This window comes from Perna viridis, chromosome 3 (genome assembly GCF_037379345.1).
Source record: "Perna viridis isolate PV_CMFRI_1.1 ecotype Kerala chromosome 3, ASM3737934v1, whole genome shotgun sequence".
Classification (NCBI taxonomy): Eukaryota; Metazoa; Mollusca; class Bivalvia; order Mytilida; family Mytilidae; genus Perna; species Perna viridis.
The window spans coordinates 3,924,790-3,952,482 of NC_142447.1; the positions used below are offsets into that span (position 1 = coordinate 3,924,790).

A 27,693-nucleotide genomic window follows, 5' to 3' on the forward strand; every position below is an offset into this window, starting at 1 on the left:
TTCTGATGAGGGCTTACCAGTTGTACAACACAGGCAAGTTCTGATGAGGGCTTACCAGTTGTACAACATTGGCAAGAGTAAATATGTCATCCCCTTGCAATGTATAGATTTTCCACTGCAACCTAACCTTTGAACTATGAATTTGAAAATCATTATGGTTTTTAATTCATCCCTAAAACTTAGTACAATAAATGTTTGAGAGAAAAAAACTAAGACAAATGAAATTAAGTATAGGTATCGAGCTAAAATATCTTTTCAATTTGTCAAATTTCCCATCCTTAGAAGATGGATCATTTAATTAAATAGCTGTTTCTGAAATAAAAGTGTCAAAAATTAAAAGAAAGATGCAATAAAAGATCAGTAAATTTCAGTCAAAAAATGGCAAGTTTAAAGATTAAAGAAAAATGTGTCAAGGAAGAAATAATACAAGCTACATAAGTAAAGTGTATATCTGAATGCAGCACTTCAAGACAAAAAGTGCCAGGAGACATTTTTATAACAGATGTCTCACTCAACAGTTTTAATAATAAGATGAGTTTTTTTAGATAAAATTTTAGACAACTCATGTTAATAAATAATAAATAATAATGATAAAATACTACCTCCATCCCAAAAATGTCAATTATATAGCACCATAAATAATCAATATTAAAGTATCAATATAAATCCACTCTAATGAAGATCAGCCAACTTGTCTAGGATTCTATTAACATACAGTGTAGAGGGTAATTCTTTAGGATGCTAAATTTTCCCCATAAAAGGCAAATAAATTCTTACTGTCTTTCAAACTTGAGTATAAGAAATGATAAAATTGAAACAAAAATGGGAAGTTTCTTGCAATACTCTTCTAGCTTTCTAACCTCATACAACATGGACAGCCCATACTTAAACCTTAACCTATAAATAAACTGTGTTTACCTTGAACATCTCCTCCCTCATCTTCAGCTGCTTGTATGGCAGGGTTACATCTGAACTGTTCTAATGACTTGATCACATGGATACCAACGGTTGGTTTTCGGCCAAATTCCCGGTGATCACGGATTCTGATATTTACTGGTGGCATGTACAATTCTTCTCTAGGAAGCATCTGAAATGTGATTGTTGAACAAGCCTATACAATAATGAGTTTAATAATTATCATTTTATAAGTACACATCTCCTGCAAATAAGTACTCGAAAAATGAAAAAAGACATAAAAATTCAGAGACTACAAATATGTATGTGAAAATAAGACAACAACACACCTCTTTTTCTTGAACTTAAAATTCAGGCTGTCAGACAATTTTATCTGCAGTCAAAAATAGGGAAAGAGGTCTCTGGCATTCTCTTTCAGCCCAGTGATATCATATAATATCAGATATAATGAGTAAAAACATTATGTCTAAATAGGCTTTTTAAGTCTATTTTAGAAAACAATACATTTATCTCTCACTAAAATCAACCAAATCAAACCAATTAAAGAACATTAACTCTTGCAAAGTGTCACTTTCATGCACAATGTGACTGTTTCTGGTTGAGAAATTAAAGTGAAATTAGAGGGTTTTTGACATGCAATAATAACCTCCTGTCTGATCTTTATAAAGACATAAAGCTATTTTACTCTCCTACCTCTTTTCATTTCAGTGATTTTAACAAAAGCAGAATCAGAAAAAAAACCTACAATGTACTGTTCAATAATGGCTGTAACTGCTAGATGTAAAATAACAGATTCCTAAGTTTTCTGAATTTACAGAACTTTAATACTCACAACATCAAAGAATAGAATAGGCTCTTCAAAGTTAGGGTTCTTCTTGGTATTTTTGATGACATGTGATTCGAGTACGTGACCACCACATTCAAACTCAATACTCGGGGAGGTAACTGATGATAACTGGTACTTTTTCATATTCCTAACACCCCAGCACAGCACCTGAAAAACAATGAGGAAGAAAAAAAATTACATGTAATTGGAAAAATGTCATTAATATCTATCAATACTGTGAGCAATCTCACAAAGAGAATACCCCAGCTTCAAATGGAGTTAAGTGTATGTGTTTGTTAGAATCAGGCAAAATGGGAAAAATCAGAAACATGCATGTCAGAACCCCACCCATCTGTTAATATAATTTCACTCAATGATACTTTCTCTATTTGAAAAGACCATTATTTGATCTCTGCATTACTGACTTTGTGCTGAAATTTTTCAATAGAATGTTAGAACAATGAGGTTTTTGACAGAGATATCTACCCTTGAAATGTTCATTTTCAGTTCATTTCAATGGAATTGTGACTCAATGAGCCAGCATGATATGGAAAATCTTGTCTGTTTTCCTTGATTCTGATGGTGAAAATAGTAAAATTAAAACTATCAAAATGGTGGGTTTCTTCATACCATGTTTCATCCACTGCCTGATTCTTCCAGATACTGACACTTAAATGTTAAACCCTGAAGTTGTATTTTCTCGCATTGGAGTTATATACCTTCATGCATATCAACATATGATGCCCAACCTTCCAATAAAATTTATTCAAAATCTGTTTAACATTATAGAATGAGTTGTGCTTAAAAGAAATGTGGATAAACAGACAGTTGGACAGATAAGGTAATACCTATATGCCCATCAAACTTAGTTTGGAGAGGATATAGTCATGAAAAGTTACAATATCATTTACATCATGTTTTTTTTCTTTTAAATTGAACCTCTGGAGACTTTGTCTAATAAAGTGCTTCACTGTACACAGCATGATGAACTCTATTCACTATGAGCAGGTGTAGACACAATATTAGTTTTTGACAGACTTACAGTTCATAATGGACAGGATGACTAGTCTGGACACATCATAGCACAAAATTTGAAATTAATTTAAAGTAAAAGAAAAAGATCAATAGACTCACCTAGTTAAACTTTTGCCTTTCAACGGCAATAACTCTAACAAGTAGTTGTCCAACAATTTTTAATCAACAAAGACTTCTGTAGACATTACCATAAGGATTATTTCAGCGATTGAAAGTTTCTTTCGATCTATCTTAATTTTCAAGATATTGGCTTAAAACTTAAAAAAAAGTCATTTTTCACCTTTCAAGGGCAATAACTCTAACAAGAAGTCGTCCGACAACTTTGATCCAATGCAGACTTTTGTAGGCCTTAAAAATGAATCAGTTTGGCAACTGAAAGAATTTAGCTTAAACTAATGGTCTTGAAATTAAATAAGAAAAACTTCTGACCAATCGCTATGTTCTATTTTTAGTACCAGCAGCAATGTTTTTCAATGGATCAAAAATCCTCACATCAGTTCAATGCAAAATACCCTAAGAAACATTCATACCAAGTTTGGTTTCAATTGGTCAGAGGAGAAGACTTTTGAAAGTAAATGAATTTACAAGAAACCACAGATAGATCTCATCATTCTGGACACTTTTACCCATACAGAATATTGCTAAACCCTTAGGGTTTTGGAGATATATGGGGAAAACTTCAATCTGACCACTATGTTGTATTTTAAGAAAAGATGGCTGTGTTTTTCGAGGGATAAAAAATCCCAACAACAGTTCTATGTACAATACTCTAAAGAACATGCATACCAAGTTTGGTTCAAATTGGTCACGTAGTTTCAGAGGAGAAGAGTTTTGAAAATTGTTAACAATGACGGATGACGACATATGACATAATAGCTCACATGGCCTTTGGCAAGGTGAGCCAAAAAAAAAAAGACAACAAGAGGCTCCCAGGAGCCTGAATTGCTCACCTGGTTAAAGCTTGTCTTTCAAGAACAATAAATTTAGGAAGGTGTAGTCCATCAATTCTGACTCAAGAAGACTTTGGTAGGACTATCATATGGATAACTTCAGCGATTGAAAGTTTCTATCGTTTATAGTTTTCAAAATATTGGCTGAAAACTGTTAAAAAAACACATCATTTTTCATCTCTCATGGGCAATAACTCTTACAAGGAGTCACCTGACAACAATGATCCCTGAAAACTTTTGAAGGCCTTAAAATAATGGTTATTTCAGAAATTGAAATAATTTTGCTAAACCCAACAGTTTTGGAGATATATGCCAAAAACTACTGTCTGACCCCTTTGTTCTATTCTAAGTGAAGGTGGCCATGTTTTTCGAAAGATAAAAAATACCCATACCAGTTCTATGCAGGACACCCCAAGAAACATTCATACCAAGTTTGGTTTCAATTGGTCGAGTAGTGTCAGAGGAGAAGCTTTTTTGAAACAAATAACATTAAAAATAGCAAAAAAGAACGTTAAAAAGGAGCAATTACTCCAAAATGGCTTAAAAGATTAAAATGAAAATTTGACCTGATAGATCTCACTATGTTGAACACATTTATCCCTGTCAGAATTAGGCTAAACCCAACAGTTTTGGAGATATATGCAAAAAAACTACTGTCTGACCCCTATGTTCTATTTTTAGTAAAGGTGGCCATGTCTTTCGACGGATCAAAAATCCCCACATCAATATGCAGGATACCCCAAGGAACATCCAAACCAAGTTTGGTCCAAAAGGGTCAATTAGTGTCAGAGGAGAAGAGTTTTGACTACGACGTCAGACGCCAAGTGATGGCAATAGCTGACATGGCTTCTGGCCAGGTGAGCTAAAAAAAAAGGGGGGGCGCAAAAATTTCCAAAAAACTATATAGCTGGCCATGTCCCTAGGAACTATGCATTCAATTTTCAAAAGAATCTGACAAGTTTTAATAAAGCTGTCATAAATAAATGAAAGTTGACAACAAACAACCACCACCACTTGGTGGTACTGTTATACACAACCAACACCACATGGTGGCACTGTTATACACAACCACCACCACCACATGGTGGTACTGTTATACACAACCACCACCACATGGTGGGACTGTTAGACACAACCACCACCACATGGTGGCACTGTATGACACAACCACCACCACATGGTGGCACTGTTAGACACAACCACCACCACATGGTGGCACTGTTAGACACAACCACCACCACATGGTGGCACTGTTAGACACAACCACCACCACATGGTGGCACTGTTATATACAACCACCAACACAACAGCATAATAAACAGCAAAATGTTCAGAATATCAAAGAATCTGTTACAAGTTGCATAACATCTGTCACTAGTACTTGTGTGTAAATAGTCATGATGAAGATATCAAATTTCATTTTAATAATATCAAAAACATATAAAATTGCCATATGTAAAAAGTTATCATGAAGTATCTTCTTGAACAACCGAGAGACGTAACAGTCAGCCATGCTCAGTACAATTGTTCTTGCAACATTATTTCTAGGACTATTTAAAACATCAGCAGGAGGTAGTCAAAAGGTAAAGAATTGAGTATCATTGATTATTAATAAGACAGCAGTAATTTACAAAATGTTCCCAGTGTAAAAATTTTTTGATAGTTCACACTGTAAAATAAATTCGGTAATTTCACTCTCACACTTTTAACAAAATATCACAAAACATCAAAACATGAATATCAATCTGCCCTTCACAAAATTTAAAATTTATATTGAAAATAGCATCAAACAATGGAGGAAATCTATATTTAAAAAAAATATTCATTGTTTATCGTGAATAATCATGCCACAAACGCATTAAGATTTTAACTCTTATGTGGAACAAGTTCTGGACACTTGTTAAAGCTATGTGTTCTTGAGTACTTGTGATCATACTTTAATTATTCAATCTTTTCAATTATTTATCCGATTAATAATCTGATTTTAACTTTATTGCATTAGGTATGAATATTTATATCCTGTCCCTATTGGGTATAAATATGTAAATCCTGTCCCCTAAAAAAGTACAAGGCCAATATTAATAACGGTCTGTACTGAGTAGTTACCCTACTGGTGCACCTGGTTCATGCTTCCAGTTTTTAGTGGATTCCAAGTTGCTCATTTACTTTTGTTACTTTGTATGTATGATTTTGGTTGTTTTATGTTCTTTGTTGTATGTGTCTGTTTTCTATGTCTGGTCTTTGTCCCTAGATTACATTCTTTTGATTACCGCTATAACCTTGATTCCCTTAATTACACCTTCCACCTTAGCCATTTTTTTAATATTATAACATCGTATTCTATCCCCCTTTTGGTTTTATCTTTTTTTTCATTTTCATGACAAACTAAAATAATTCAGTTACTTAAATTGCTCTATAATGACCAACATTGTTTATGCCATTTTATTTATTTTCAATGTCACATCAATAGGCAAAGTATGATATGGTTAAACTGAGCTGGACATAGATATTGATCAGACACCTGTTTTTAAAATTCATATGCAATAGTACTCATACCTTAACTAAATAGGTGGTACCCTATAAAATGTCTGTCAACAGAAGGACATTTAAAGTACTGGTCCACCTAAGATGCATGCAGAGTGAGATAAGTCTGCATCTTTCTTATAAGTACTAAAAGATGTTGAAAAAGTAGAGAAAATTCTGACTTGTTTGATAGTTACCTGTCACAAAAAAAAATTATTTTTCAATAGATTTCCTTTCTTGTTTCTACTGATTTCATTTCTTTTCCAACCTTAAATACTCTTATTGGTACTTTTATCATTTTTAAAAGAGGCTTTCTGAAAGATCTTTATGTTGTTTAAAATTTACACACAAAAAAACTTATTGCAGTCTTTTTCTTTGCATGATACTTAGGTGAACCTTTACTTAAATGAATTAAATTATAAAAAATCCTTTATTTTAGGAAGATCATGTATCTCAGACAGTCTACTGAAGATGATATTACAATCCAACAGATATTACAGTTGCCACAGTAAGTTGAATAACAAAATTTAAAGTTATCCAGTTATGATAAAAAAAAAATATTACACCTATCACTTTGGTCCCCATCATATATTTGTCAGCACATAAATATCTTCAATATGTAACGATAATAGCTATGGTGAATATGTCACACAGACAACAAGCCCCCTGGATGAAAATGTCACCCCTAGGCCACCAACTGGTATTCAATGAACAACCAGGAAACCCTCACACCACAGGAGAGGCTGCAGCTGGTCCAAAAACATTATACACAGGTACAGCAAAAGAGTTGCCCCTAAATACTCAAGTAACATAAAAATAAACTAAATGTGAAAAAGAAACAAGACATACAGAGGCCAGAAATTCCTAACTTTGGACAGGCCCAATAAATGCGACAGGGTTAAAGTACTTTAGCATGAACATAACCATCCACCTTTAAAATCTGGCCACTGTGGAAAAAATATTACACAATTAAACACATCTAAAAATCAGTTCAAAAAGGTCTGAGTCCATTGTTATAAAGGAAATCAAGAAACTGAATATAAATTACACAAATGTGCAAACTAAGGACCACTAGCAGTTTACTGACATGCCAGCTCCAGACCAGTTTAAACCTACAAAAAGTTATGTCCCCATCGTATGTAAAATCAATCCCTATTCATGCAAGGTTGAGAACCATGGTACATCATAAATCATACAATATAGACACAACTTATTAAATATGTACACAAACACTTAGCCAGCTAAAAATTACTTATAGTATGTACTTATGGTATTAAATGCCTAGAAAATAATATACAACAGGTTAACAAATTAAAATTAAATATAAGTAAAATTTGTCCACATTAGGAGGAACACATCTACAATACATGTATGTATATCAAACGCTGCACAAAGTTTGAATAGTATTGGTTAAGAGGCTGCCCATATAAAAATTGTGCAGATCCTATAGTTTGGGTGGCACAGTGTAAATTTTATCCCACTGATTTTTTTGTTCAAATGTATATATATATCATATGTATGTCAAATAATATAAAGTTTGTTTTAAATCTACAATGGATGGCTGGAAAAATGGTTTTTAAGTTTTTAATAACAAAACAACCAAATTTTGCTAAAATTAAGGAGTTATCTCCCTGTTTTCATTCAATTTCAATGCTTTCTATGTAATTTATTTCTCTTCAAACTTAGGAGTTAATCAAAAACCAACATTCAAATTTGAGAAAGGATGCATTTAAGATATGAAATAGGAGAAAAAAAACTGAAAACAAAATTTGTCATGTATGACAAGGAAGTGAACACTATGCAAAATTTGAACGAAATCAGTTAATCAAAGAACCTTAGTTAAGATGCTCAAAATGCACCACACACCCACATTTGCACTCTTTAGATAAATTCAGTCCTTTAACTTAGAAAATTGGTCCTCCTTGACTACTTTCTGTGAAAATCAATTCCATTTAAGCTTTTATTGCTTTTAACCATACACCAAAATTTGAAAGAAATCCATCAACAGCTGAGGTGCTATCAAGGCAACAAGCCTATATTATTTATCTTTTTCCGAAGTCTAAAAAAAAAAGGGAACCTCAAATCAATCCTGACTAAGCTTAAATAAATACTATTTTTACACTTAAGTTTGAAGGCAATCAGTCCAAAAATGGAGGCATTAACCACGCAACAAGTGTAATTTCTCAACTTTTAACTTAGTCCCTTTCCATTAAAAAGTGATTCGCCTTAATATATTTCTGTGAAAATCCATTTATGCCGTAAGAGACTACTAGTATATACTAACCCATTCACTAATGTTTCAAAGAAATCTGTCCAAAAATAAAGGTGCTATCCAGGCAACAAGAAAAAAAAGTGGTTCACCTAGACAGATTTCAGTGAAAATCAAAACCCAGTTAAAACTTACCATTCACCAAACTTTGAAGGAAAGTAATTCAGAAAAAAGCTTTGACAGACACACAGGTCAAAAACATTATATCCCTACAACTCGATGCGTGGGGTATAAATATTTTTTTTAGTTACAGATTATTATGTAGGTGCCTTCCATAACATAAAGCAACAGAATATGGCAAAGTTCAACATACTTAAATTAATCAAATTTCTCCATAACAGAAGATGCACAACGTCAGTATGTACATATACAATGTGCAAAGTTAGAAAAATATTGGTTCCATACTCTTTGAGTTACAGATTACTTGAAGTAGGTAACCCCTAAGCGTGACAGCCAGCCTGCTGAGTCACTAGTAGATCTGCTTTCACTGTTTCACAATCTGCTGCTATATTTAAACCTCCCATGTATTGTAAATATGTCCCAAGGTGCTATATTTTAATTTTCCTTTTATTATAAATCTACCACCACTGCCATATTTTACCATCCCATGCTGTGTTGTTTCAACCTCCTCCTTTACAATCAGATATGGTTTCCAGTTCTAGAAATCTAAGGCTAAGGTGAATACCAATATATTCATTCAATCATATCAAACTTCAGGGCCTGGTTTCATTAAACATCTTAAATTTAGATTTTCCTCAAATCCTTCATCGACTCAAAATCTAGAACAATCAAATCACTTGAAATTGAATATTTGAAGAAAAGATCAAGGATTTTAGAAAAATCTCAATTTGAAATTTATTTTATGAAACCCAGGCCAAAAGGGTAAAGCATTTGTATCAAGAAAATTATCCAGACAAATCGAGAAATCAAATGTCATCTTATTTCCACCAACTAACATACCTCTATTCCAGTTCTCTGCATGACAGGTCTAATGCCATTGGGTACAAGATATAGGGCTCCCTTTTTTGGTGGCAAGAACGGCAGGTCAGCTCCACTCAACTACAAAATAATTTTGAAAATAAAGATAGTCTCTTTTCAAAGATGTAAATGTTATGTTTAACTAATTCTAATTTAACAATGATTAAAAATTGGTTGAAAACAAGTCCAATTAAATCATGTAGCCTATCTTTTAAAACATAATTGTTGTTTTTAAAAAAAATCAACACTCTGATGCTTTGAATAACATGCTTAATGTACACCATAGTGAAGAGTGTCTTTCAAAGCAGATAATCTATGCATATCTAAGCCAAATGTTGATTCAATAGCTAACACACCATTTACAGTGAAAAATCAGAAGATAGCAAGAGGTGAAAGCTGATTGAGCACATCAACAGTAACTTCATGAAAAAAATAAGATTGAAATGATATAAATTTGTAAACTATAAAATGATAAATGACCCAAAACAGAAAATAGTGGTAAAGTCCTTTTAGCTATACAACAAAAAATGCATAAATCTGTAAAAAAAAAAACTTAAAGAAAATAATTCCTATGTAAAACCATTTCACCCTCTGACCTTTCACCTTCTTTTTCTTTTCTTTATTTTCTTCTTCCAAATATGATGATTCTAATTTCACTAAAGATATTTGGATTAAATAAGTAAATCAAGATGAAACACCATGAAGGAACAAGAGGGGGAAAGGTCAAAGGTCAAAGGTCATAAAGTTTTCCCAAGGTTACATTGCTACAACTTAATTAGACAATTATCAAAGGAAAGAACAAAAGTAAGAAAATATGAGAAAAGAGGAAGAAAAAAAAAAACAACAGCAAATGTTATCTTACCTCCTTTTTGGACAGAAAGAAAATAGAAATTCTATCAGTACTTCAAAAAATATTTATGTTAAAACAAAAATGAAAATAAAATCTTAATTATTCATTTCTGGATTTCAAGCATTATGTAAGTTAGAGAAACAGTGTCTTGCATTAAGACTTGTGGATTACAGGCTTATTCAATCTTGATACCGGTTGTTTAAATAGGGAATTTTATGCCTTTGTCTTAGGCAAAAAAAGTTGAACATGGGGCCTGTTTCACAAAAAAATCTCAAATTGAGATTTTCCTCAAAGCCTATCTCAACTGAAATTTCAACCAATCAGATCGCTTGAAATTGACGATTAGAGGAAAACTCTTATTGCTTCTAGCTATTTGTTTCATCAAATTTGAATACTGCAAATTGTTAAAGGATAATAAGTTTCTTTGTTTAGCAAATTTCATCAGAATCAAATATTGAGTTAACATTAGAGCATCTGTATTAATTGAAGTTGTAATTTTGCAAAGATCAAAGAAAACTATGAAAACTGATATTCCACATACAATGATTTTTTCAGAAGTTAAACTCTGTATGTTTTGTACACCCACATAACCCAACTCTGTTTACTTATGTACACTTACATTCCCATTACCAACATGTACATACATTTGTAATACAACACAAATATTGCACTTGTAACATCACAATGATATGCATAAATGTTTTCCGAGCTTCTCAAACCAAACCAATAATTCAACCAGAAATTAATATATTGTAGTACAAAGTATATGTTGCTAACTATTACTCAAAGTCCATATGAAGTAAAAAGAAAAACAATTGGTAATGACATACAAACATTATTATGACGAAAAAAGTCAATTACACTTGCTGTTTACAGCAGTTTGTTTCTGTCAATAATAGTTTGTGCCAACCATGAGCAGTTCATGTCAGTTTACACAATTCTGTACAGTCTACTGCAGTTCAGGTCAGTTTTACATAATTTCACAGTCGTCTGCAGTCCATGTCAGTCAATGCAGTACTTTAAAGTCTTTTTGCAGTTCCTGTCAGTTTTGCAGTACTTACAGTCCACTGCAGTCCATGTCAGTCAATGCAATACTTTACATGCTTTTGCAGTTCCTTAAGTTTTACAATAATTCAGTCATTTGCAGTACTTCACAGTCTACAACAGTTCACACCAGTCTATTACAGTTTAAGATCACTACAGAAGCATCAATACATTGTATAATTATACAACTACATCATTTAGTGCCAGACAAATCATCACTAATCAAACTACACAGTTTTATTTTACTAACCGTTCCTGAAGTATCATGTACTCTCTCTGGTTTCTAACATTAAAATTATTAGTACATGTCAATGATGAAAGGAAAGTCAATTATTTTAAAAGTAGAAAAGTTTAATAGCATATAATAGTTTATACCCACCTTTGAGCAGATTTGGATTGAAAGAGGCCCAGAAATAAAATTTCACGATTCATTTTTGAATTATCATCTTTTTATGAAAAAATCTTAATTATCTTTTTAAAGTGCTATGGTCCAGTCGAAGAAGTGAAAAAAAATTAACAAAACACCTATATGGAAATTTTCGAGATATAAAAAAGATGTAATTCTTCTTTTATTTCACTTTAATTTCATTTAGACTGAAAAATTCCAAAACTTCGGAACTCACCAAGAATAACTCAAATGCTGCCAGGAGTTCACCACCATACTCATTGTTGCGTTTTAACTCATACCATTGTAGAACAGGCATTCTAGCATCTGAAGGATCAAGTTTGACCATCGGCTGTGCTGTACATCTACCCAGAAACTCATTAGCTCCCTGAAGTGTTAAAACAACAAGTTTTCTAAGTTACAACAGTAAAACTTCACAATGACTGAATAAAAATCAAGTTTCATGAAAAAAAAATCAATTAAATCTACAGACGTCTATGAAACGATCTCAGAATTGCAAAACTAATCATAAAAGTACATTTAGCTTTCTATCTTCGAAAATACGAAACTATTAAGTTTTTAACTGAACAATTATTTAAAATAATGATTAAAGGTGATGGGAGAAATGCTTTAAAAACCCATCCTATTATTTTCAGTTAAAGCTTCAATTTCTTTACAGTTCTTTTTCTCCAAAATAAGGTTCCAATAGGATTCGAAAGATATCAAATAGCTATTGTATGCAAAAATTTACAAGTGAAACAGCCGTAATTCAGCAAAACTCTTAATTCATCAATATATAGCTACATACCAACAGATGGACAAACAAAACTAAAAATTAAGTCTGAATTAGGCTTTTACTGATAGGGAATTAAGTAGCACTCCAGCTAAAAATCATGCAAATTCTGTAATATGTGATACACCCCAAAAAAAGGCTACATATTTTGATTTTTGTTATTAAGTTGCCTTATAGATCTATATGATGAAAATATATAATCTTTCATTCCAATCTGTCTGCTCTTAGGAGATAATCCACAGTTTATCTATTGTAGATTAGTGTCATTTACAGAGTTATCTCCCTTCATTTTGAATTCTACAGTACATTCTATATAACTTTTATCTCCTGTGAAAAGCCACATGTTGATTCCTTTTCACTATAATATTTTAAACAACCATGAATCACATTTTGCATGATCCTTAGCTGGAGTACTTCTTTAATACACTTACAAACTTATCATAGTCAAAGATCTCCACACATATGTTGGGTGGTTGTGCCTCAATTCCTCTGGGATCTCCATAAATATCAATCTCTTCAAATATCAGAGACTGGTCCCAGCAAGGACATAGTGATTTCTTCACCTTCTCTGTCACCATACTGTTGGTCAGGAAAGATACTCTGGCATAGGGATCTAGAGAAAATAATCAAAGTGCTGTATGTACTGAAGTGGTTGTTGATTAGAATATCTGATACTACAAAAAAGAGACAGCTGTAATAATCAAAGTACAGTTAGCGCTGGTATAGCTACTGACTTATACTGTGGGAATGAATGAAAGCATCAAGATCTGGAGAAATAAATCGAAGTGCTGTAAGTACTAGTGAGTATATGTACTGATGGACAATTGCTTTTATATCAATCAAGGATAATGAATGTGAGTACCAAATTTGTGAAATTTACATGAATTATAATGCACTCAAGTTGAAGTCATTAATAGCAGTGAGAACTATAATTTACCTGACAAACCAGTATCATCTCCAGCTAGTAGATCTCTGGCTTGGTAAATATAACACCTCAACTGGTATCTATAAGGTTCTAAAATATAATAATAAAATATTATTAATGTTGTGTTTTATATATAACAAATTGGTAAGTACTTGTCAGGTTCTAAAATACTAGTATGTTGATAAATCATACTTATCATATATATAACTATTAATGAATGTTATTGAGAAGGGTCTCCAATTGCTACAAATCCAGATTCTGGTCTAGTTTCTTAAAAGTTTGACAACTTTGATTATTTGTTTGACTGGGCTTTTTATATAGCAATGAAATCTGCTTCGTTTTATATACAAACATTAGAAGTGAGTTTGAAATGGATGGTAAAATGAAATGAAAAGCGTCATGCCTCTGAAGTAAGAAGGCATGTCAGTCCTAGAAATAGCAACTTTGAAAGGACTAACACCTCAAGCAGAAATGAGAGGTAGAAATTGCTACCAAACTAAATAGGATAGACCAACCCACTTGGAATAATTGGAGATGACAAAATGCTTCACATGGCACAGCTTGATATGACCACATAGGTTTAACCAAGAGCAGTTGGAGCAAGTACAGACACACTTTTAAAGCTAGATACAGCTCTGAATTTTGATTTGACACAGGATAAAAATTTGACCAGAACCAGTGTCCCTTTTGGCCCCCTTATTCACAAATGGTTCGTTACAACTCCAAAAATTCAATCATAGCCTTCCTTTCGTTGTATAACACTTTGTGAATCCATTTTTCAAAATAGTAATGTTATTATCTAGAAATCATGAAAACATTAGTTTCTGGCAGTTTTCTGGCCCCTAATTCCTCAACTGTTCAATGCACAACCCCCGAAAGCATTCCCAGTCTTCCTTTTGTGGTATGACATCTTGTGGTAAAATGTCAGAAAGATCAATTCACATATACAAATGTAATCAAGTTACAGTCCAGACATACTTAAAATGCATGTTTTTGGACCCTTTTTAACCCCTAATTCCAAAATGGTTCTAAGTCACTACACCCCAAATCAATCTCAGCCTTCCTTTTGTGGTATAAAAGCATTTCAAGGTTCAATTTTAAAAGGTTCCAAACATTTATACTCATTAATAGTCCAGACACCAAAATGTCAATGAACACAAGACAACAACAACAACAACCATGACAACAGTATCTTACCATGATACAATAAATCTTCACATGGCTGTCTATTCATACTCACTATCAAAAGTCAGGAACATCCTTGGTGCTGTAAGATTGGCTTCATAGTTTTCCTTGTCATCTTCATCCTAAATAAATAACAATGAAAACTAGTAATTTATATAGAAATAAAGAAAAAAGAAAAAAGGGGGGGTGCGCTGTATACACGAATGCACGTAATACTCTTGTAAAATTACTCAAATCAAAATAACAGCAAATATGATCAACTGTGAATTGTGACTAACAATCCTACAAGATTTGAACAAAATACAATGAGAGGTTTCCCAAGAGCTGTATCTGCAGTGTGTTCCTATAGTGTAAAAAGTAAAAATTCAACAGTCCAATGTCTCTTATAAATTTCTCCAATCAAAATGGAGTGCAATACAATCAACAACAAATGGTGATTAACAATTCTACAAAACAAAATCCATACAGTGGTTTCTGAGGAGTTGCTTCCACAAATTAAATTTGTGACAAATGGACAGACTCATGCACACAAACACAGTAGTATATCTATGCCCCCTTCTGCATTATGGCGAGGACAATAAAGAAACTTTTAAAAAAATTATCCTATTGCTTTACCAATCTGACCATCAATTAAATACATCACAAAATAATATTTCCAACAAAAGAAGTGATACAATAAATGCACAATTTAATTTGAAAACATAAAAAATCAATAACAGTTTACCTCTATTTTCAAGCTGAAAAAACAAGGGGCCCCAGGTTGTTCAGCCACCATTTTTCTATGCCATCTTCTTCTTCTAACCAAGTCCATAGTTCTCTCCTCCAGATGGAACTTCAGATTAAACAGTGGAGCATACTCCCAGCCTTCCTTCATTTCATTCATTTTCTTTGCCTAAAATATTAGTGGTTTAATCATATTTTCATTAGATATATGTATCAAACATGATATTTTCCTTCCCCTGGTATAGTCTTTAGGTTTTTAACATTTTCCATAATGGATCTGGTATTAGCAAGAGATTCCCATATCAAACCTGACAGCTTAATTTCAAGGACTAATATAAGTCAAGAATTTATACAAGAGTCCTCATAGAAAATGGGAACGAAGATAATCAATGCTCAGATCAGCATTATGTGAAACACATATCAATGGATTTATTTTGTAAGAGGTTTGGAGAAATAAATGTATGGGTCTATTTACATTAATTTCAACCAGTAAACTCTAAAAATGGAGTAAAACATATAAGGTTCAAGTAAATTAATATTTCCCTGAAATATTTTACATGTGATTATTTTAAAGCTCATTTATGTTATCAATAACATTAAGTTACATGCATTGAGATGCAAAAGTCTCACTTTGACCATGCAAGATAGTTAACATGCTGATACTGGCCCCGGCGCCACCAAACTTGAACAACTCTTAAGTCTAAGAATATTCTTAAATTCCATGGTAACTCTAACCAATGTCATTGAAATTAATGATGTCACAAAGAGTTAAAGAATTTTCTCCAAATTAAGTATTTTTTTAAGTTTTGGGACCCTTGGGCCTAGACTTAGATACACCTTTATGACAGCATTGGGGCAAATCATATATCCTTATAATGATTGTTAAATGTTTATCTCCCTGGAGGCAGAGTTATTAAAAGGGTGTAATTAATTTGTGACTTTGTCTCCTAACATTAAACCCACAAACAGTATTTTGACATGGTGAAAACAAACCCTCCTTTGTCTGGGTATACAGAGTTTTCTTTACTTTGACCTTTAAACTAACAACTTGAATATTTATTATAAATAGAGTTTTATATATTTTTATTAACTGATTATGTACCAAGTTTTGTCTAAATTCATTAAAAAATGTAGATTCTAGAATGCTAATAAGGGTCTTGTGTAATAATGGAAGAATGGAATGACAAGCAGTAGCATCTCTATGTCCCATCAAAACTTCGTCATGGAAAACAAATCATATTATACAGTTCCATGCAATTTAAACAAGAACATTGCCAATAGGCCTCCACCTTTTGAAAGATTTTAAATGATGATTACTGTAGAAGTAACAGTGACCTTGACATTTCATAACCAAATACAGCGCTGGTGAGTAAGTTCACATACTAGTAACCTGTATTGACAGAAATTGTCATAAGAAAAGTTTCATATATGTCAAGGACATATCTCTTTAAGTCAGCTAAATTGTTTGAAAATATGGTATATCACAAAACAAAAGTTCTTGTGAAGTGGTTCTCAAATAAAAATTTTATTCTTGTCTAATAATTTGATAAGTAGACAGACAGACAAACAATTATATAAAAGCACAGATTTCTGAAGACAAGAAATCTGTGAGCGATGGCTCACTAGTAACTGATACCCCCAATTTCAATCCTGATATAAGGAAAATAAACAAATTTCTCAGTAAACAGGAAGATTAGTCAATTTTTTTTCCAAAAATTGATCCCATCATACAGCATACCTACAGGAATATAATGTTAAAATTTCAAACTGCTGTGGTGAATAGTTGCTGAGAAAACTGGGACTTAAAACAAAAAATTTACAGATGAAAACAAGGACAAGGGTTAACCTGTATAACCTCCTGAGTGGGGATATAAAAATAAAAAGCATTTGTGTAAGTTAACAGTCAGGTCATGAAGACATGAAAAAAGTAAAGGTTTAATTTAAATTAAATTAATCATTTCTATACATAAAAGTAGTCCAAGCATTCTAATGATTATGTGTCATTCAAAATTGGAAATGTAATTCAGTGCACAAACAGGAAAAAAAGCATCAAGAAGTCATTAACCATATTGCAACTGTCACCATGAAATGTTGCAAAATGAAGCAAAAAAAAATATTGAGATGGGGAAATAAATCTACAAAAAAAAACATTCATTTACAAAAAAAAAACAATTTTACTTCAGAATACCTCTTCCTCAGGGTCCTTTGTAAAAAGTATATAATGAATGATAAATTAATTTTAGGTTACATTTACAGCCAATACAATAATAATGTTCAGGGAACAGAATTGTTCTTCCCTTAAACAAAAGAAAATCACCTAATGAACTGTTTTTGGTAGTAAATTGGCAATCAAGAAGGCATTTAAACCTTTATCATTTCAAAACAATTAAATCTTTGTATGATACAAAGTTTACATTTCCTTGTTAATTGACAAATGCACTACCAAAGACAATAACAGGTGATCCTCATTTACTGTAAACATATTAATTTTTGCTATTTTCATAGTGGACTTCAAAGCACAAACCTGATTTTTAACACAATACAATGCTTATCATTTTTTAAAACTAGGAAAATTCACATTGTAAGTTTTGTCTATTTTCCAGTCCTCAAGTTTCAACTACAGTAAATTCTTTAAATATTTACAACTAGGATTAGAAAGGCAATATGAGTATAAAGAATTCGTAAATTCTTAATGATACTTCTAGTAAGTTAACCAATTACATTCACATCAACAAAATTCCCCCTAAATACTATTTCTAACAGTTGACCCTTCTAGAACTCTTTGCATAAATGCCATCATAGTATACATACATTTCTGAGCAAAAATAATTTTTCACATAGATACATGCAGAAAACATGTGAGTGTTCATTCCAAAAAACATGAATTTGATCTCAGGCATTAAGTTTAATTGCTAAGTTGAACTGAAATCACAGACACAACAACAACAAACTGCAAGTTTGGCCCTACTTACTTTCTTTTTCAAATTCTATTATCAAAGGAAAATACAAAAATAAAATGCAGGTAAAATCTATTGAGACAGACTTCAATGAAATTAAAAGGACAAAGTACACTTTGGGTAAATTGAGCCCAATAACAGATGAAAACAGCATAAAAACAATGACTTTCCTTACAACCCAGATAAAAGTAGCACGTCTCACTTCCTTAAATCTTTGAAATTATAGTATTTTATTATATACAAATACACGGTAAATACTTATAAATACATTTTGTACAGCAAAACGTGTGTTAAAAGTGAGTTGATATTGGACTAAATATTTTGTTTTTTTATGGCCATTATTTGCATCCCACAGGTTTGGAATGAATAGAAACTAATATTGAGCATCTATTGACTTGATTTGAATAGGTCTTAGGAAATATTCATGGTTTGTTTTTGACAAGTAAGCTAAGATACTGTGTCATTTCTAAGAATGAAAAATATAATTACGTCTATCTTATTTACCTCTTCCTTTTTTTGACTTGTTGAGTCAACCAGGCGTCTATTACGGACCCATCTACGCCTACGACATAAATGGTATGTCTTTTCTACAGCACCATACCCACCAATTGTAGCTTCCACACAATATTCCCAACCTACATAGTGAGGAAAATGACAATTTTAATAATATGATTAGAGGACACTATAGTATGATTAGGCCAATCAAAGTTAAAATCTTGGCTCTCAAACCACTTTTCATTAAATCAAATTAGCCAGAAAAGGGGGGCATTTATTTTTATGGTCCAATGCCTAAAAAGATGATAAGGCTGCTTGTACATTGTTGATAGCCAGAAAAAATATGCAAGCAACATATTTTTGTCTTTATTTATTGTTGGTGATAAATGGAAATTAAGGCACCTCCAAGGGACACTATGGATGGCATAATACAAGAAATTGCTTGATAATTAAAGAAATTTGTTTTAGGACTCATTGTATGATTTTTGAAATTTTCAGTTTTTGGCAAGTGAATACCACTAGTAGACTTCAATTCAAGATGTTTAGATTGAACCATTATTAGTTGTCTGAAACCTCTGACTTGGAACGGGAATAACAATTTATCTAAAAAAGTCTTTCTTCAGTCAAATGTTTGTCAGTAAATGTGTTCATTTAAATGACAAATTCAATCATACCTACCCTCTTCGTCAACAGCTCTACTCAGATCAATTTCCCATTCATCTTCCCATGTCCATCCAATTGGCAACTGTGTCTCAGTTCTACTAGGGAGAGGGTCTCCTTTCTACAAAATTAAAAAAAAAACATTAAGTAATTAAAAAAAAAATGGCATGTAACTACATGTCAAATTCAAACATGAGATAAAGGAAGAAATTTATTTCTAAAAAAAATCATAGCTAAACATTCTTCATGTAAGTCCATCATGAATGTAGACCTGTTTAAGCTACTTATAGACACAGCATAGCTTTTTTCACATATTATGAAAATGAGTCGTTGCAGTCAAAATTTGTAGACACTACACTGAAACCATAGGGGTAAACAGGTCTGTGAATTATTTAACTTCTAATTTCATGGTAAAATCAACAAAGTAAAATATATCCGTCATTCTATACTGACCACATCAGTCCAAGGACGAGAAGCTTCTACCCATCTACCTCCCGGCATACGAGATTCTACTTGATAAACATCTTCCATAAATGTTTTGTGTCCTGCATCTTTATCATATAACATGCTGGAAAAAAAATCATTAACAGTTTTTTTTCTAATAAATTTGCACTTTTTAACCTTTCATATGAAGTACTAGATATATCTCTACTTTTTGACCCACTTTTCCTTTGAAGTTTGATTCATTAAACTAAAATAAGATGGAAAACCTAGTACCAAGTAATGGCATGAAATCCTACAACCAAGTAATGGCATGGAATCCTACGACCAAGTAATGGCATGAAATCCTACGACCAAGTAATGGCATGGAATCCAACGACCAAGTAATGGCATGGAATCCTACGACCAAGTAATGGCATGGAATCCTACGACCAAGTAATGGGATTGAAGTCCTACGACCAAGTAATGGGATTGAAGTCCTACGACCAAGTAATGGCATTGAAGTCCTACGACCAAGTAATGGCATGAAATCCTACGACCAAGTAATGGCATGGAATCCTACAACCAAGTAATGGCATTGAAATCCTACGACCAAGTAATGGCATGGAATCCTACGACCAAGTAATGGCATGGAATCCTAAGACCAAGTAATGGCATGGAAATCCTACGACCAAGTAATGGCATGAAATCCTACGACCAAGTAATGGCATGGAATCCTACGACCAAGTAATGGCATTGAAGTCCTACGACCAAGTAATGGCATTGAAATCCTATGAACAAGTAATGGCATTGAAGTCCTACGACCAAGTAATGGCATGAAATCCTACGACCAAGTAATGGCATTGAAATCCTACGACCAAGTAATGGCATGGAATCCTACGACCAAGTAATGGCATGGAATCCTACGACCAAGTAATGGCATTGAAGTCCTACGACCAAGTAATGGCATGAAGTCCTACGACCAAGTAATGGCATGGAATCCTACCACCAAGTAATCAAAAATGTGTTAATGACACATCAAGCAGGTATTTCTTAAAAGGTCGTGAAAATGCACAAATTTTTTTAAATGTAAAGAGCAATAATTCCTTTACATTAAAAATAGAAACAAACACTGCAATGTCATGATAAAATAAAATAGAGATACAGGAAAATGAGGAACACATCAAAATATGGCAGTATAGGAAGGATGGTTTGAAAGTTTTTTTAACAAAATCAATTTGACTGCATACTGACAGACAGACAGAAAGACAGACACCAAACAATCATATTTTGTCTTTGCATAGTGTCACATGAGCAAAATATTGATATTTCAACAACTTGGTATAAATTGGTAGTCAAATTGAGATGACCTTTATACAAACCTTAATTCAGGACTAATATACCATTCACTATCCCATCTCCATCCTGGGGGAGGGTCAAACTTATCTTTGGGCGATTTCACCTAAATAAAGGAGGCATGAGCTATTACACTATTCAAATACATACATGTAAGGTAAGTAAAAATATAAAGTTTTTTTTGTTCACACTGAAACAAAACTGTGAAGTAGAATACAAATTCAATACTACTAAGTTATTTAAACCAAGATTTGAAATCAAATTCCGTATTAAGTTGTATGTGTTTATTGCATATGTGTAAAACTGAGTAATTTCAATAACAAGTTTAGGAGTACACAAAAAGACAATTTAATAATTAAGCTATTTCAATGACACATATTTGGAATTCACAAAAAGACAATTTTAAAATAATTAAGCTATGGAAAATTTTAACCAAACCCTACACACTTTAAAATTGATTAAGTTTAGACAGGTGTATAATTTACAAAGGTTGAAAATAAATTTTAACTGATATAAAGGGACTTTAAAAAGTGTCTGGTTTAGACAAGTTTCCCAATGATTCAATGTATGTTTTATTCAGGTTTCACTGTACAGTGAGTTACCTTTCCTTGGCTGTCAGACCATTTAGGCCTGTTGAGTGGTCCCTTGTTGGTCCATCCTACTATGGGTAAAGACAGTTGGTTCTCATACTGAAATAATTAATATTGTATATATATCATTTGCAAATTCTCCCTCCCAAGTTCATAGAATGTGAAAGCCATACCGATCACTTAAGTTTCATCTTAGAATAAACTAATTTTATCAATTCCTTAAACAATTGTAGGACTATCTCAATTAAACAACTGAGGGAAGTTTAATTGTTCATTGCTTGACATTCAGTAGATGACTATTTCATTGGCAATCACACCATCATCTCCTATTTAATATACTAGATGACATCTTCTGAAAATAAAGGAAGTTTCTTCACAAAATATTTATAAAAACAAAATTGCTATAGCTAGATCTTAAAAGACTTTTTTTAGCATTTAAGACATATATCTCCATTAAACTGTTACAAACATAATTACAAGTGTGATATGATAAACATAAATAAGGTGTCTCCAATGACTACCTCCTAAGTCAATAGACTGTCGGCGTTTGTATATGATCAATATCTTACAGTTTCTGCATATACAGCTAGTTCTCCTTCTGTTTGCATCTTATGCCATTCCTGTTCATCCCCATTTAGACCGAGCCACATCTTCACACGAACCAAGGCAGGAATATCCTTCTTCTTGTCTTCGTCATTATGTCCTGGGTACTACAAATCATTCAAGAACAGGTTATACATTTTATTTACCTTTATAATAAATATGTCACAAAAACTTCAAAATATATGGAGTTCCTTTTATAGCGGCATAGTTTATTTTCATTTTCATAAGTTACTCTTTATCAGAGCATAGTTCTATAAAACTTCATGAATAGTCCTTTCACTATAACTGAAAATTAAAAAAAAAAATGCATCCAGCGAGGTACAAGACTACTGTACGTAGCCAGCTGTTTTCATAACATAATACCTGAAGTTAAATTCCAATATTGACCTTAACTTTTTCATGAAAAAAAGGTGATTTGATCTATTTCACAATGGTACATGCATCACAATTCCACAAAATTTAATTAAAATCTGCTCAGCCTTTTCAGAGGTGTTGCACTGATCAAATCTAAACAACCTTTTTACTACTATCACAAACCTTGAGATAAAATACCACTCAAGATCAAAAATCAATGACACCTTTTAGACATTTTACTCATCTATATAGCAATAATGTTGATATTAATGGTTAGTCTATTTCAATTATTTTTTATACAAACTAAAAAAAGGAGAACAAAAATTTGCAGAAAAAAAAATAACAGCTACCTTCAACTGTATAGACTGTATTTTACCACAGTTTTTACCAATGTAATCTGGATGTGCTGAGTACAACAGTTCATTAGCAGGAATCCTGTAATAGGCTAATCTCTTCTCCCCACTGATCATCCATAGTATTACATCAGGCATACTGTTCTGTGGCTATAAATGGAAAGATCAAGATCAACAAACAAGCAGAAAGGTAAAGATCAGTTTACTAAGTGAAAGGCCAGAATATTTTTTCGTGGCTACCAATATCGAGTAAAGGTGAAAAATAATGTGAAAATAGAAAATGGAAGTTCAGGATCAGCATACACTTTGGTGGCTATTAAAAATTAAAGACCAACTACATTGTACTATTTTTTGTTTGCAGGTGGAAACTTCAGTTTTAAAACAAGAAAGCTTAACTTTATGATTAATATATGATTAATATATAACTTAACTCAGAACTGGCTACTTTTTAATGATGTACAGAATAAATATCAAATTAAGCCTTAATATTGGAGCACTCTTATTTAATTCATCTTACATTACACATTTGACATTTCAGCAGAAAACCATCTGCTTAAACATCACAACTTACTTCGTGTCACTTCAAACTAACCTCTTGAGCCAAACCTTTCAGCCTTGCCAACAATCCTTCCACCTCTGACAAAGCTTCATCAATATCAGTAGCATTCTCTCTCAGTAATGTGGCCTCCTCTATAATTATCTGTAGTTCTTCCTTCCTGTATCCTCTCATTAACCTATCAAGATTATTCTCAACATGTCTTCCTTGCTGGGGTAGAGGCATTGGTTTCCTGAATAATAAAAAAGAATGTGATAGGTATGAACACAATGTTCAATACAATTCTTTATAAGAATCATGCTAAGACAAACAAAATCTTGCACATGTATGCTACATCCAACAACCTGACAAATATATTTCCACTCAGAGGATTTTCCTAGTAGAAAAATACATGTATGTACAATATTTTATCAGCTACTGAGTATCCAAATTTTTATTATTTCTTGTATCAATCTACTTATAGCTTATTTTCACCCCAAAACATCATGTGATTTACCTAATGTAATTTCAAGTCAAAAGTCTTGTTAAAGATAAACTCTCTGCTGAATGTATGGCAACAGTTATTTGAGTGAAATCACACAAAGTATTCAATAAGTAGATAAATGGTCTATACATGTTACAAACCTGCAGTCATTAACAAGCTGTTCTAACAGCGACATAAGTAGTTGTGCCAGTTCAGGGGTGGGTAACTTGGCTTTAATTCCTATTCTGACTTGTTCTATGTTGCCTTCCTGAAAATAGGAACAGGACTCATACAAAAGCATACAATATGAACTATACATTTGATTAATTCTCTTTCTTAATTTAAATGCATGAACACTAAAGGACCCCTTTTGGCCTCATACCTTTGGCATTTTTTGAAAATTTGATAAAAACTGATTTCTGGGGAATAGATGTATAATAAAATGGTTGCAAAAAAACACCTTACCAACGCATCTGTAATTGACAGCAGTAAATTGAGGGTTTCCAGCCTAAAGCTGATATCCTCCCATGACGAGTCGACAACCACACATGGTTTGGTTCCTCCCCAAGGTAAGTAGTAATAATGACATCCATCAAACACAGCATTGGTTGGTTGTGTTGTTGAGGAACAAGGAGGTACATTGTCATCCAACTTGTTACCATAGTTACCTAAACAGAAAAATTAAAGTGGGTCAAAGACAGGAATGGCCAAATTTCGTTAAACAGGAAGTAGATGTTAGACAGGCCTGAAATCAGATACCACGATATGGGACCTGTACCTGATACTGGATACCAAATATCAAGAGGCTGAGATTAGTAGTTGCTGAGAAAAGTGTTATGAAATTATTTTCCCACCTGCCCAACCAATATTAACCATACTGTAACCCAATTTTCACATGTGAAATTTGGCCAAAATTGAGTGAAAACAGTGCCATCCAGTTTGTTACCATAGTAAACTAGACAAAAAGATTGACATCCAGTTAGTTACCATAGTTACCGTAACAGAACAATAAAACTAAGAACATTGTCAAAACTGTTTGATCTATGAAGAAAAGAAAACTTTTGAAACTATTTATTTAACTTTTCTCTTCGGTATTTTGTACTTTTGTGATAACCAGTTTTTACCATTAATTATGACCAAAAATACCTACTTTATGGACAATTGTTGCCTAACAAAAAATTGCATGGCATTGCCAGACATTTTCTCAAAATTCCTAAGCCATATACAAAGATAGGCTCTATTTTTGACAATAATAAAATATATATATATTTCACGAACCTATACTCAATTCAAACTCAACAGGAGCATCAATAGCAGATATCATAGTAGCATTGAGGAAAGCAGCATGGAGTTTATACTTTCTTCGTCTCATAAACTTCTGTACCCTGAGTTGATTATCGTTGTCAATATCTACAACATTCTGTTCTGGCAACTGGCCAAGTGTTGTCGCCATCTCAACAAGAACTCTGCCTCTGTAGGCAACACCTTCACCCTACAATTACATAAAACTGTTGTTATATTTGGTCAAACCTGCTATATATGCCAAAAGCTGTTTGCAAAGGGTTACTTGTTTTTTTTTCTTTAATAGTATGCCAGCCAAATATGGTACACTTAAAATGTCAAAAATCTGACAGTAACATGACCTAATGAACAACTAGAATAATACGGTAGTTTTCATTAGTCACATGACCTTATGTACCATTAGAAATCTGGGTAAATCTCTTGGTCACATGACCAAACGAGGACACCTCAGCACCATCAAATAACAAAGATTGAGAGAGTCAAAATGAAAACATTGTACTTCATTAATATTTCTTAATATTCATTGCTGACATTTAAAGTAGCCTTACTCAAATTGAAACGTACTTAGTATACAAATTAAACTTAGTTTAAGAGATCGCCGTTTCAAAAAGTGAATTTCAATTTATTTCTAGGGTGATATTTTTATATAAATTTTATATAAATATGTCAAAATTATGCTTGTACTGTAATGTTTATTTTTCAAATCAGAACCAACCTTTCCTAGATTCAGATCTTCATAATCATCTGGAAGTTCTGAGAATTCTCTGGTAGATCCATAAAAGTTGACATAACATGGTCCAAAGGTTGGTAAAAACCCTAAACAATAAGAAACATCACATTCAACAAAACAGTCATCTATTGATATACCAGTTCATGTTAACATGTATATATTGCAAGTTTCATTTAAAATATAAAATCAATAAATTTCATGAAATTTTGTAATTAATGTCAACTGATTGAATTCAAAATCATGACGTTTGAATAATAGTAAGCTGCAACTGAAGTTGTTTAGAAATGCACAATATTCTTTTATATTCAACACAAAATACTAAAAAAATCTTATTTTTGTTTCTTCAGATAACTAATCTGGTTTCAATAATAAAATATACAACATTAGCAAAATACAGAGTATTGGCAGAATTACTCTTATGTTACAGATTTAATCAAACAAAAACACACAAAAAAACAAATGTGAAATAGTGTTCTAATTTCTACTGTGAATTAAACATTTAAAACTTTTTCAAAAACACAAGTAAAGAAGACAACATTGGTAAAATTGACAAATATATATCGAACATAAATCAAGAGATTTGAAAAGTGGGTTCTAGGCTTTAATTGGTCAATTTTTTCATTGACAATTTTTTTAATAAAAGAGAAAGGGTTCACACCCACCATGAATCAGCCCATGAGTATTGGTACAAAAATATAAACTTCAGATAGTTGTATAGGCTTTTATGCTTTATAAATGTAACTCAGAGAAAACAACTTAGTTGTTCAGGCAAGAGTTACACTACGGAGGGCTTCCATAAAATGAAAGCTGCAAGTTAGACCATGGGCAAAAACATTTCAAAACCCCTGACCAAAACATCACCAATGAAATTCAAAAATATTTAAAAAATCATACAGTCAACCAGCAGCCAACACCCTTGGCATAAAGATAAACACTACAAGCAAGCCAACTCCCTATAATTGTATTGGCAAAATCAGTCTCAAAACACTAACATGGGTAACTATACAAAAGACAAAACAAGGCCAGGTCCAGGCATTGGAGGATTCCTTCATTTCAATACTGGGAAGCTCAAATACGTGTAATTCCTATACCCTGTCATCTAAAATAGACTGAAGGATCCCAAGGCTTTGAGAGAAGGTGTTTACTTACTAAAAGTCCTGATAAATTCTTGATTATTTTCTTATTTTTTTAACCACTGTAATATGGCAATTTGAATTGAACTGGTACCACTTTTCAAGTATTACAAATCTATCTAGTAGGCTTCTGGTGTACATTTTGTCAATGTGTCATATTTTTGTTACCAGTAAAGTCTAGTGTAACTATTTGGAGAGTCTTTTTAAGTTTAAATTGCTTATGGATAGGCAATATTTAGAACTTATATACAAGCTATTCAAACTTGAAAGACCGAGTCTAAAATATCACACGGCTGCTTAGTGATCATTTAGTAGAAAAC

At 32.5% G+C, this 27,693-nt stretch overlaps 1 protein-coding gene across 18 annotated transcripts in view; it reads right to left on the reverse strand.

Annotated features, from left to right (window-relative positions):
- LOC148620708 (myoferlin-like) overlaps positions 1–27,693 on the reverse strand; it is a 72,877-nt gene that overhangs the window by 23,224 nt on the left and 21,960 nt on the right. For 11 of the 18 annotated variants that reach the window (XM_088574439.1, XM_088574437.1, XM_088574436.1 and 8 more), the window contains 23 exons: positions 26,226–26,326; positions 25,487–25,700; positions 24,674–24,876; positions 24,370–24,476; positions 23,782–23,977; positions 23,187–23,339; positions 22,449–22,589; positions 21,892–21,978; positions 21,316–21,395; positions 19,967–20,081; positions 19,532–19,634; positions 18,863–18,993; positions 18,374–18,388; positions 17,590–17,604; positions 15,403–15,570; positions 14,734–14,800; positions 13,506–13,583; positions 13,000–13,181; positions 12,014–12,163; positions 11,641–11,673; positions 9,479–9,577; positions 1,748–1,909; positions 919–1,087 (listed from right to left, as the gene is read on the reverse strand). In XM_088574439.1, coding sequence (XP_088430565.1) covers positions 919–1,087; positions 1,748–1,909; positions 9,479–9,577; positions 11,641–11,673; positions 12,014–12,163; positions 13,000–13,181; positions 13,506–13,583; positions 14,734–14,800; positions 15,403–15,570; positions 17,590–17,604; positions 18,374–18,388; positions 18,863–18,993; positions 19,532–19,634; positions 19,967–20,081; positions 21,316–21,395; positions 21,892–21,978; positions 22,449–22,589; positions 23,187–23,339; positions 23,782–23,977; positions 24,370–24,476; positions 24,674–24,876; positions 25,487–25,700; positions 26,226–26,326 — 2,769 coding nt within the window. The remainder of the gene's footprint in view (positions 1–918; positions 1,088–1,747; positions 1,910–9,478; positions 9,578–11,640; positions 11,674–12,013; positions 12,164–12,999; positions 13,182–13,505; positions 13,584–14,733; positions 14,801–15,402; positions 15,571–17,589; positions 17,605–18,373; positions 18,389–18,862; positions 18,994–19,531; positions 19,635–19,966; positions 20,082–21,315; positions 21,396–21,891; positions 21,979–22,448; positions 22,590–23,186; positions 23,340–23,781; positions 23,978–24,369; positions 24,477–24,673; positions 24,877–25,486; positions 25,701–26,225; positions 26,327–27,693) is intronic. The other 7 variants (XM_088574438.1, XM_088574433.1, XM_088574428.1 and 4 more) reach the window with 5 other exon arrangements.